The sequence below is a fragment of the Perognathus longimembris genome, chromosome 6 (assembly GCF_023159225.1).
Source record: "Perognathus longimembris pacificus isolate PPM17 chromosome 6, ASM2315922v1, whole genome shotgun sequence".
In the NCBI taxonomy this organism is placed as follows: Eukaryota; Metazoa; Chordata; class Mammalia; order Rodentia; family Heteromyidae; genus Perognathus; species Perognathus longimembris.
Genome location: NC_063166.1, coordinates 44,365,797 through 44,378,492, shown reverse-complemented (window position 1 = coordinate 44,378,492; position 12,696 = coordinate 44,365,797). Strand labels below are relative to the sequence as shown.

The 12,696-nt window shown below is 43.1% G+C and overlaps 1 protein-coding gene across 2 annotated transcripts in view; it reads right to left on the bottom strand.

Annotated features, from left to right (window-relative positions):
- Fbxl2 (F-box and leucine rich repeat protein 2) overlaps positions 1-12,696 on the bottom strand; it is a 75,371-nt gene that overhangs the window by 15,496 nt on the left and 47,179 nt on the right. The window contains exons 3-5 of one of the 2 annotated variants that reach the window (XM_048348633.1): positions 11,939-11,993; positions 11,134-11,208; positions 1,652-1,746 (exon numbers count right to left, since the gene is read on the bottom strand). In XM_048348633.1, coding sequence (XP_048204590.1) covers positions 1,652-1,746; positions 11,134-11,208; positions 11,939-11,993 — 225 coding nt within the window. Of the gene's footprint in view, positions 1-1,651; positions 1,747-11,133; positions 11,209-11,938; positions 11,994-12,696 lie in introns of those variants that run through there. The other variant, XM_048348634.1, reaches the window with a different exon arrangement.

The following is a 12,696-nucleotide window of genomic DNA, read 5'->3' as shown; positions in this document are numbered from 1 at the left end:
AAAGACAAAATACTTTTCTTCTAATAGGTGATTGAAGAATGATGAGCCATGGACTGGAGAAAATATTTGTGAAAGACATGTCTGACAAAGGACTTGTATGTAGAACATATTCTTAAAACTCTCAAAAGTCAAAGAAAAGAACCTAATTAAAATTGGGCAAATGGGCTAGGTGCTGGTGGCTCACTCCTATAATCCTAGCTACTCAGGAGGCTGAGATCTGAGGATCATGGTTCACAACTAGCCGGGCAGGCAAGTCCATGACACTCTTATCTCCAACTAACCACCAGAAAACTGGAAGTGGAGCTGTGGCTCAACAGATTAATCACCAGAGAACTGCAAGTTAAAGCCCCAGTGAGTTCCACTGCACACAATCAGAAGACGGCAAAGGACTGAACATTCCAGAGATAGTTAGAATGTGCCAGAATCAAAGTATCACATAATACTGATGGGAATTTAAAATGATACAGTCTCTTCAGAAAATAGTGTAAAAGTGTCTTTAAAAAGAAAAGCATGGCAAGCATACATTTGTAATCCCAGGACTTGGGAAACTCAGAAGTCTGAGAACTGAAGATTAAGGTTCAAAGCCAGCCTGAGTCAAAAAGTCCATGAGACTCTTGCTTCCAATTAACCACCAAAACAGCCAGAAATGAAGTTATGACTCAAGCAGTAGAGTGCTATCAGCCTTGAGCAAAAAAGCTAAGGGACAGTGCCTAGACCCTAAGTTCAAGCCCTAATCTAGTACAAAACTAAACAAAACATTAAACCTGTACCTACCAAATGATCTAGATATTACATGGCCAGGGATTCATGCAGAAGAAATGAAAAATAGTCACACAAAGGCTAGTACTCATTCATACCAGCTCTTTTTTTGGTGTGTGACAGCCAAAACTGGAAAGAATGCAGATATCCACGAGCATATGACTGAGTACGTAGTGTGATGGTTCCTCACTTATGATGGTTTAACTTAGGACTTTTTGACTTCATACGGCATGAAGTTTTTCTTCCTGGATTAGTGATATGCATGCAGTGCCGGGCTCTCTGACAGCAAGGCAGTACAGCAGAGCTCTCCCGTCACCACAGCACCCAGAGTGAACAGCTGAAGCCTGCTCTAGGGGATGACACTGCTGCATATTTTGGTTACAAGTATTTTATAAGTTGTATAAGAATGAGCAGACATTTAGTTGGGTAGCTATATTACTTATGATTTAAAAACAAATATAATAATCCATTCCACTATGAAAAAACAAAATTCTAGCTATGCTATGAAAGTTTCTGAAAGAATTTTTTTTACAAATTAGTATAATTTTGTAAGAAACGAGATGGAAAGTGAAAAAAGCAGAAGAGAGGAGAGTATCACGTGGTGATGTTGAAAGATGGCAGGCACTTCCTGTGACCCAGCAGAGCTCTCATACAAGTGCTGCAATGAATCACTGATACTCCGGACAGACTGACATCAGCCGCGTGAAGCAACCGACTTGAGGTCATGTCTCTAACAACACTGGACTCATCTGTTACTCCAAAGGCATGGTTCTCTCATTATGTAAACCCACAGAAAGAACTCCACATAAGAAAGCATGCAACATGCTTGTTTATTTTTGCTGAGAAAAACCCCAGCTACAAGCCGCCCTGCCAGGGTCCCCTGCGGACTCACTTCAAGGAGGCGTCTCCCACGCCAATGCAGCCCCGCAGGCTGAGCTTCCGCAGGAACCCGCCACACCGCTTCGAGATGTTCTCCACCACACGACCCTTGTGGACACAGGTGGGAAAAGGGGTCACTTTTTCAGGCTGTATAATAGCAAAATGACCTGACGTGTTCAAACACTATTTTTTTTTCAGGCTTACAACTGAAACTCCTTTGGCACCTTCAGCCCACACGTGTCTACTGTGATGCACAAAGGGGATGAAGCATGGAAGGCCTTCAGTGAAAGTTCTTTGTCCTCTGGAAACCTATGCAATGCCTCTGACACAGTACTACGCCATCGGCCAAAGGCTTTCAAGGTCAGCAGTAAGACACTGCCACAGAGCACAGCAGTGCTACTTAAAAAGTTATTCCACTTTGCTAATCATGACAGAGACGCACTCTAAAAGCTCCCCCCATCCTCTTAGCAGTTCCCCACGAAGACTACTTCACTTGGAAAAAGATCTGTCAACTGCAAGCAGAGATGACAGGAGACAACCATGCTATCACTTTCTGTTCCTGTGGGCCACACCATACAACAGCAGGAAAGAAGGCTGTCCAGAGGGCAGGGTGTCCTTTAGAAGCACATCTCTGTGATTACACAGAAGGCAACTACAGCCATCTAGTACCAGTGGGGAAGCAGTGGCCCAGACCCTTCAGACAGGGTCTCTCCCCCAGAGAAAGAGCCATGGCCAGCAGAGATGTTGCTAAGACAAAGGAATGTCCCCTACCTCCTCAATAGGGGAAATGGCAAAAGTATGCCATTTAAGTCAGGTGTTTACAGCTCACACCTATAATCTTAGCTACTCAGGAGGCTGAGATCTGAGGATCATGGTTTAAAGTCAGCCTGAGCAGGACAGTCCATGATACTCCAAATAACCACCAAAAGCTGAAGTGGAGCTTTGGCTCAAGTGGTAGAACACTAGCCTTGAGCAACAAAAGATCAGGGACAGTACCCATGCCCTGAATTCAATCCCCAGGACCCACACAAAAAATGGGAGAGCATTTTAACAGGGGCCACAGTGTGTGAAGTAGAGGCAGAAGGATCTGAGTTTGAGGCTAGCCTAGGCTAGCAAGATCCTGTCTCAAATGGCATTTTATGGGGCTGGGAATATGGCCTAGTGGTAAAGTGCTCGCCTCATATGCATGAAGCCCTGGGTTCCATTCCTCAGCACCACATATATAGAAAAAAGCCAGAAGTGGCACTGTGGCTCAAGAGGTAGAGTGCTAGCCTTGAGCAAAAAGCAGCCAGGGAGGGGCTGGGGATATAGCCTAGTGGCAAGAATGCCTGCCTCGGATACACAAGGCCCTAGGTTCGATTCCCCAGCACCACATATACAGAAAACGGCCAGAAGCGGTGCTGTGGCTCAAGTGGCAGAGTGCTAGCCTTGAGCGGGAAGAAGCCAGGGACAGTGCTCAGGCCCTGAGTCCAAGGCCCAGGACTGGCCAAAAAAAAAAACAAAACAAAACAAAACAAAAAGCAGCCAGGGATATTGCTCAGGCCCTTAGTTCAAGCCCCAGGACTGGTAAAAAAACCCCCAAAAAATGGCATTTTATTTTGTTTGGAATATTATTCTTACTTTAAGACAGCAATACTATGTGGGACATGGAATCACCATGTTTATCTGTCCCTTCCCACCCACAATGCCAGACCATTCCTAAAACCCACAGGGTCCCCATGAGATATATAGCAAACAAAAGGAGTGTGGGTCTTCCATACTCCTCTCAGGGGACACAGAGCAGCTGTGGAGGGCACATGAAGCCACATTCTGGGGAAAGACTGGATATACTGAATGTGCCACAGGTGCCAGGGAAACCTGGCTAGTAAGAGATGCACACATTCTCAATTGGGAAGAGACAAGAAGAGAAAGGGCCATGTGGTCCAGCACTAAGCTTATGAAGAGAATAAAATGAGGTGATGTTCATTTCAAAAAGAAAAACAACTTTGTACAGTGGGGGCTCATACACTGCTACATGGCTAGCATCTTAAGCTCAAAATCCAAACTTTGACATATGTACTAGTCATTTATTGTGTTTTCTTTAGGACTATTTGAATTCATTATTTTTTTTTGTGAGTATGTGCCAGTACCAAGGTCAGAGCTCCAGACCTGGATGCTGTCCCTTAACTTTCTTGCTTACGGCTGGCATGGAAGCCACAACTCCATGTGCAGCTTTTCAGTTATTAGTTGGAGATAAGAATCTCACAAAAATTACCTGCCTGGTCTGGCTTTGAACCAAGTTCTGCAGACCTCAGAGCCCAAGTAGCTAGAATTATAGGCGACAGCCATCAGCATCTGGCTGAATTCCTTGTTTTTAGGCAAAATTAAGGAATCTAAAATAACTATCACTATAGGGAAAAGAAATATGACTTGGAAATCTAGTACTTAAATACCTAACAAATAAAAAATCTTCACATAATGTCAACAAATGAACACCCAACATATTTTCCCCCATTTCAAGGTAGTTACATTTATATATAATTCCTATTCCTTTTTCTTTGGCATGAAAGTTCTTGTACTGATATTAAAGAAATAAAAACCATAGTAATATGTTTGCAACTAAGAGAAAGAAGAGCAAATCCTTTCCAAACATAATATTCAAGCTTATCTACTATATGGTATGTTGCAAGTATATATTTCAGAATGAAGGGCTTTAGTGGGAGGGAAAAAGCCTAAAATGGGCTTAAGAGAGCCTTGGAAATACTGGAGGAGTGCCTCAAGTGGTAGAGCACCAGCCATGAGAGAGCATGCCAAGGGAGAGCACAGATAAGCCCTGAATTCAAGCCTTGGAGATAGTGGTAGTAGAGGAGGTGGAGAACAGGAGGAGGTGGAAGAGGAGGTGGAGGAGAAGGAAGAAGTAGTGGTGGAGGAGGAGGTAATGGTAGAGGAGGAGGAGGAGGAGGAGGAGGAGGAGGAGGAGGAGGAGGAGGAGGAGGAGAGAGGTGGTGGTGGTGGTAGAAGAGGAGGAGGAGGAAAATGAGGAGGAGAAGTGGTGGGGGTGGAGGAGGAGGTGGTGGAGGAGGAGGAGGAGAAGGAGGAGGAGGAGGAGGTGGAAGAGGAGGTGGAGGAGAAGAAAGTAGAGGAGGTGGTGGAGGAGGAGGTGGTGGTAAAGGAGGAGGAGGAGGAGGAGGAGGAGAGGTGATGGTAGAGGAGGAGGAAGAGGAGGAGGAGAAGTGGTGGTGGTGGAGGAGGAGGTGGAAGAGGAGGTGGAGGAGAAGGAAGAAGAGGAGGTGGTGGTGGAGGAGGAGGAGGAGGAGGTGGAAGAGGAGGTGGAGGAGAAGGAAGAAGAGGAAGTGGTGGAGGAGGAGGTGGTGGTAGAGGAGGAGGAGAGGTGGTGGTAGAGGAGGAAGAAGAGGAGGAGAAGTGGTGGTGGTGGTGGAGGAGGAGGTGGAGGAGGAGGAGGAGGAGGAGGAGGAGGAGGAGGAGGAGGAGGAGGAGGAGGAGGAGGAGGGAGGAGAGGTGGCGGCAAAGGAAGTGGAGTAGCAGCAGGAGGAACAGGAGCAGTCTGGGAGCTGCCATCTCAACACAAGCTGTTGGCCTATGCATGTCATTCTTAGCTATGTTTGGAAGTATAAAATAGGCAGACCTTGACCAAACACATGCACAGGCAGGAAGCAAAATCCTATCTCAAAAATAACCAGTGGATGCTGAAAAGGAACTATACAACTTGTGGGCCAGGACAGGAGGGAAAAACTGGGAGAGAGCAAGGGAAGGGTGACATTGTTCAAAAAGAAATGTACTCTTTATCTGACTTATGTAACTGTAACCCCTCTGTACATCACCTTTATAATAATAAACAATTTTTAAAAAGAAATAACCAGTGGAAAAGGGGGGCTGGAGTCATGTTTCAACAGTAGAGTGCCTGCCTAGGAAGTGTAAGGCCTTAGTTGAAACTCTAGTACTGCTAAAAAGAAAAATTTTTGATTAACATATCATTTGTTTCTTTTTCATTTTTTTGCCAGTCCTGGGGCTTCAACTCAGGGCCTGGGCACCATGACTGAGCTTCTTTTGCTCAAGGCTAACACTCTACCACTTGAGCCACAGTGCCACTTCCAACTTTTTTCTGTGTATGTGGTACTAAGGAATCAAACCCAGGGCTCCATGCATGCTAGGCAAGCACTCTACCACTAAGCCACAGTCCCAGCCTCTTTTTCTTTTTAAATAACCATTAAGACTGACAACAGATGTACAACTTTTGAAGGCTTACAAATCCCTTACCACAGAGAAACCAGATGTACTGAGGATAGAGTAAAACTAAGAAAAGACTCCATGAGCCCTTGCCACTGTACACTTTATTCTGCCTTTTCTTGGAATCTCACTGGTCATACAACCACTGCTGAAGGTACCCACACTCTTCTACTAGGTGAGGGACTTTGGAAAGTTACTCAAACTTTGTGCCCTCAGCTTCTTTAATTTGGTTCTGAGAATTTGATTCATACAAAGTCCCCCAAACAGTACTGGCACACAGTAAGTGATGTTAGCGTGTCCATCCTGACTCTTGGGTTACCTTGTCCTCAGACTTTTTATTAATCCTATTTCCTTTGCAAAATAGGTCGTCGAGACCATTTGATCAGCCACAGAATGCTTCCCAGGCTAAGCACTTAGATGGACCTGTTTAAAGATTGTGAGGGCCTTCAGCATTTGATTCAGAATTCAACCTGTACTGATTAATATGCTACTCCCAAAGGGAAACTAAACAAAATGAAATCAGACTGAACCCTGAAGCTGGCTAGTCCAGGTTTTACATGGGATTGTTTAAACAACTAGCAAACCGTAAACTGGCCTCTCCTTTCTTATATCCACAATATGAATATACAGCAGGTAGCTGGAAGCCAGCAGTTAAAATTCTGCCATCAATGAATACATAGTGATTTTTAGGGGCTGGGAATATGGCCCAGTGGTAGAGTGCTTGCCTTGCATACATGAAGCCCTGGGTTCAATTCCCCAGCATCACATATATAGAAAAAGCCAGAAGTGGTGCCGTGGCTTAAGAGCTAGAGTACTAGCCTTGAGCAAAAGAAAGCAGGGTCAGTGCTCAAGCCCTGAGTTTCAAGCTCCAGGACTGGCAAAAAAAAAGTGATTTTACACAAAATATGTTTTTTGTTTGTTTATGTAAGTACTGGTGCTTGAACTTAGAACCTGGACACTGTCTAGGTTTTACCACTTGATCTGAGATAGTTCCACTTCTGGCTTTTTTTTTTTTTTGCCAGTCCTGGGCCTTGGACTCAGGGCCTGAGCACTGTCCCTGGCTTCTTCCCGCTCAAGGCTAGCACTCTGCCGCTTGAGCCACAGCACCGCTTCTGGCGGTTTTCTGTATATGTGGTGCTGGGGAATCGAACCTAGGGCCTCGTGTATCCGAGGCAGGCACTCTTGCCACTAGGCCATATCCCCAGCCCTCACTTCTGGCTTTTTGATGAAGGTAAACAGTCCCAGGGACTTTCCTACTTGGCCTGGTTTCAAAAGTGATCTTAAGAGCTAAGATTCTTTTTTTTAAATTAAATTTTATTGACAAGGTGATGTACAGAGGGAGTACAGCTTCATAATAAGGTAGTGAGTACATTTCTTGTCTTATTTGTTACACCCTCCCTCATTTTTCTTTCCCTTCCCTAGTTCAGATAAGCATATATTATACAACATCCAGTGTACCAAAATCAGTGACCACAGGGGATATGCCAAAGGAAGTTCACCTAGTACATTAGTACATTCAACGTAAGGACAACAATAAAAATCTTCCTGTTTTCATCTCTTGGAGTTCATTTTGCTTAGCCTCATCTTATATAATCATATGTACATAACTGTTGAGCCATTGTGATCCTCTGATAGGTCTATCCTAGACCTTTTAATATTTATTTAGTAATTGTTTGGTTTTAGAGACATACTGTAAAGTCACTGACCAAAACATGTGGAAATACCATTTGAAAAGAAGTTTGTCATTTGAGACATGATCTCTATTGTTCTCCCCGTCCCCCCCCTCCCCCGCCAACAACCACATATCAGGGAGACCATGCGCCTTTGTTCTCTGTGTTCTAGGATTGTCTCGCTCCATATTATGTGTTCGAGATCTGACCATTTCCCTGCAAGTGCCATTATTTTATCATTTCTAATTACTATGTAGTATTCCATTGTGTACAGGTACCACATGTTTTGGATCCATTCATCTGTAGCATCTGTAGTGGGGCATCTGGGTTGTTTCCATATTTTGGCTATTGTGAATTGTGCAGCAATAAACATGGATGTGCAGGTGTCTTTGTGGTATCCTGGATCCTGTTGTTCAGGATAGATGCCTAGGAGTGGTATGGCTGGGTCATAGGATATGTCTATGCTGAGCTTTTTGAGGAACCTCCATACTGTTCTCCAGAGTGGTTGTACTAGTTTACACTCCCACCAGCAGTGAAGAAGGGTTCTTCTTTCTCTGCATCCCCTCCAGCATTTGTTGTTGCCTGAGTTCAAAGTATAGACCATGCTGACTGGAGTGAGGTGGTATCTCAGGGTTGTTTTTATCTGCATTTCCTTTACTTCCAGGGATGTTGAACATTTCCTCATATGTTTCTTTGCCATTTTAATTTCTTCTCCTATGAAGTCTCTCTTTAGCTTTGCCCATTTAACAATTGGTTGACTGGGTTTGGAGGGGGTTAGTTTCTTGAGTTCTCTGTAGATGACGGATATTAGGCCTTTGTCAGTTGCTGTGCTGGTGAAGAAGATCTCAGATTCTTGAGCAGCTAGGACTATAGGCATGAGCCACCAGTGGCCACAGCTCAAAATAGTATTTTTGTGTCTGTGCCAGTCCTGGGACTTGAACTCAGGGCCCCTTCCCTCTTTCAAAATTGTATATTTTGAAATGTGTTGTTTTTTGTTGTATGTGCCAGGTTTAAACTCAGGATCTGGGAACTGTCCCTGAGAGCTTTTGCTCAAAGCTAGTGCTCTATCATTTGAGCCATAGCTCCACTTCTGGCTTTTTGGTGGTTATTTGGAGATAAGAGTCTACAGATTTTTTTCCTGCCCAGGCTGGCTTTGAACCACAATAGTCAGATCTCAGCCTCCTGAGGATTACAGCTAGAATTACAGGCCTAAGCCACCGTAACACAGCCCAAATAATATATATATATTTTTTTTGGCCAGTCCTGGGCCTTGGACTCCGGGCCTGAGCACTGTCCCTGGCTTCTTCCCGCTCAAGGCTAGCACTCTGCCACTTGAGCCACAGCGCCGCTTCTGGCTGTTTTCTGTATATGTGGTGCTGGGGAATCGAACCTAGGGCCTCGTGTATCCGAGGCAGGCACTCTTGCCACTAGGCTATATCCCCAGCCCCCAAATAATATTTTTAATATCTGAATTTATAAGTTCTTCATTATGCTTTTGAAAAGTCACATAGTTCGGGGAAAAAAATCATCAAAACTGAGAAGACATTAAGTAACACAGAGAAGTTTTTCTTTATATATATATATTTTTTTTAATTTGTACTTCTATTTATTTTTATTTTTGCCAGTCCTGAGGCTTGGACTCAGGGCCTGAGCACTGTCCCTGGCTTCTTTTTGCTCAAGGCTAGCACTCTACCACTTGAGCCACAGTGCCACTTCTGGCCATTTTCTTCATATGTGGTGCTGGGGAATTGAACCCACGGCTTCATGTATACGAGGCAAGCACTCTTGCCACTAGGCCATATCCCCAGCCCCACAGAGAAGTTTTTCTACCAAAGTTTTGTCAGCATTATGATCATTATGGCTAGAAAGAACATTTTTGGAATTTAATATTCCTCTCAATATCACTAAGTTCACCCAGAGAAATTACACTAACTGATATGGAACACTGACAGGTCTGCCTGGGGTGACTGCAATCACTGCCACTTTTTAATTTATTTTTGGTGGTACCGGGGATTGAACTCAGCCTCTTATATGCTAAGCAAGCACTCTGCCATAGCCCAACATATTTCTGTTCACCTACTTCTGGGACCACAACCTAAGGCAGGAACCAGAATTTCTCCTTCCAGAACATGCATGAATCCTCTAGTTCCTGGAGCACCACATGAGAGGAATGAAAGAATTCCAAATCATGTGTGGAAAATCTGAGTGCTGTCCCACATGCTAGAGGTACTTGCTCTACTGGTTTTGAATGGGGACCAGTCTTTTAACCTAGAGGAAAGGTAAAAGGGCTCCATTACTGGTTCTTCTATGGAATGCCAAGTGAAGTCAGTCACAGGAAACTGCTTAGACTAATCATTTCCTTATCTACAAGAAGGATAAAACATATTACATGAGTGACTGAATTACAATGCAATTCTAAGAAGACTGGGTATGGTGATATACACCTGCAATCCCATCTATTGGGGGAGCTTGAGATAGGTCTTAAGTTCAAGGCCAGGCCAGGCTATATGGCAATACCCTGGGTCCATAAAGGAAAAAGAAAAGCAATTTCACTGTAACTGAATTGGCTGAACATTAATAAGGCATATATATGTATATATATAACACATATACATATATATGTGCACTGAGCAAGTAATACTTCATTATTTCAAGATCTTAGATCAGCACTCCAGACAATGCACTTAATTCTCCCTCTTCTCTCCTTGCTTTCTAGTTAGAAATCTGGAATTTAATATTAAATTAATGTAATAATTATTTGTTAAATATTTAAGTTATTTAAATCTTTCCTCAGGTTTCTCTCTGAAATTGAAATATTTATGTATTTCAAGATATGTATACTAGAGTTCTGGAATTATAAAAGGCTCTATTTTTTTGGTGGTACTGGGCAGGTGCTCTACTATTTGATCCATACCTCCACCTCTTTTTTGGCTTCAGTCAGGTCTCCAGTTTCTGCTGAAGTCAGTCTCAATCTTATCTATGGCCTCTGGCTTAGTTGTGATGACAGGCACATATCCTTACAATAAGCTTACTGTTTGAGCTGGGGTCTCATCAACATTTTGTCCTTGTTGGCATCAAGGTGCATACTTCCAATTTTCATCTTTTGAATAGCTGGGATTACAGGCATGCTGGCCCTTACTTTGCTTCTTTATTTTTCAGATAATAAAACAGAAGCACTACAAGGCTATGTAGTCCAAGTGGCTGAGCTGGGTGACACTGCATCTCCAGCCTCTGCTTCCATCATGGCTCCATTCTTAATGCTGAGCTGCAACTCCTAGAGAATCTTTCAGATCAATAAATATTTGTCAAGTCTCCTAAGGTTAAAGGCCTAACATGGGTACTAATAATGGCGCAGGTGTGAAGCTTTAAACAGCTGACTGGCAAAATGTAAGCAAGAGTGACATGCAATCATATTGATTTTAAAAAGAAAAACAGAAATACATACATTTGTATATAAGTATCTTCCAGGTTTTTCTGTGTCCCACCCTGACAATTTATTAGGTCTAAATACAGCAAAATAAAACTTAGGCATGAAAGGGAGAAACATTTACTTTCCCCTTTACAAGTCTTTTGTCCAAGCCAAAGTTAACTAACTTACCTCAACATCTGTCTGAAAGTTAAAGAGATCTATTCTTTGCCAGTTGCTTCCATCAAGGGCCAAGATATTCCAAGCCTAAGAGGTAGAGAAAAAAGAAGACCAATGAGGGTAAAAAAGATAGGTATTAAGCCTGTTCAGGTCTTGACTCAAACTTTATTTCCAAATGGCTTTGTTTTGTTTTTGCCAATCCTGGGGCTTGGACTCAGGGCCCAAGCACTGTCCCTGGCTTCTTTTTGTTCAAGGCTAGCACTCTGCCACTTGAGCCACAGCTCCACCTCTAGCCTTTCTATATATGTGGTGCTAAGGATTCAAACCCAGAGCTTCATGTATACAAGGCAAGCACTCTTGCTACGAGGCCATATTCCCAGCTCCTATTTCCAAATTTTTAATCTTTTTTATTATTATTTTTTTTTTTTTGCCAATCCTGGGGCTTGAACTCAGGGCGTAGGCACTGTCCTTGAGCCTCTTTGTGCTCAAGTCTAGTGCTCTACCACTTGAGCCACCACAGTTATTTCCGAGTAGTTTACTGGGGATAAGAGTCTCATGGACTAGCCTGCCTCGGCTACCTTCAAACCATGTTCCTCAGATCTCAACCTCCTGAGTAGCTAGTATTACAGGCGGAATCTACTAGCACACAGCCAAATTTTTATTCTTGACATATATCAAGTTAATAATCAAATGCACAAGTATGCTATTACATTATATTCACTACAAAAGAAAATGTTTTAATTTTGTTAGTTTACCAAACTAAAACTCATCTTTAATCTAATAAACCTGTATATTTATTAAAAATTCTAGTGAATACCTTAGAAATCTGTGCACATCTGCACAAAGTTACTATGTCCAGGAAGGAAAAGATTCTAGAAAGAGGGAGGAAAAAGAGATGGTATTAACATTTCAGAACAACTTGAAACATCTTTCAAGCTCTCTAAAGCACCATTTGGGTATGTAATATTCCTCAATTTGCAATACACAAGTGAACAATAATTTTATATTACTACTGTGAAATATTAGATGCTCACATGCCATTTCAAACACACTTCGCAAATTCTCTTAAAACAGAACTTACTAAATTTTTATGTCCCTTCTTCTAAGAAATGGACAAGGGCAAGTAGATTCTCAAAGACTAGCTCCTGGGCATGGGGCCTGGGGAACTAAGTCCTTCCCATGTTAAAGTCTCTAACACATAGTGCACACTCTTCTTTTGGTGGTAGATACACCAACAGGCTCAGATGTTTGAATGTCAAGTGACATGGTTTATAAAGGCTGGACAGGGCTGGGAATATAGCTTAGTGGTAGAGTGCTTGCCTTGCATGCATGAAGTCCCGGTTCAATTCCTCAGCACCACATAACCAGAAAAGGCCAGAAGTGGTGCTGTGGCTCAAGTGGTAGAGTGTTAGCCTTGAGCAAAAAGAAGCCAGGGACAGTGCTCAGGCCATGAGTCCAAGCCCCAGGACTGACCAAAAAACAAAACAAAAACAAAAACCACCCAAAGCTGGACAAAGCTGAGTACCAGTGGCTCATACCTGCTACTCAAGTGGCTGAGATCTGAGGATTGCAGTT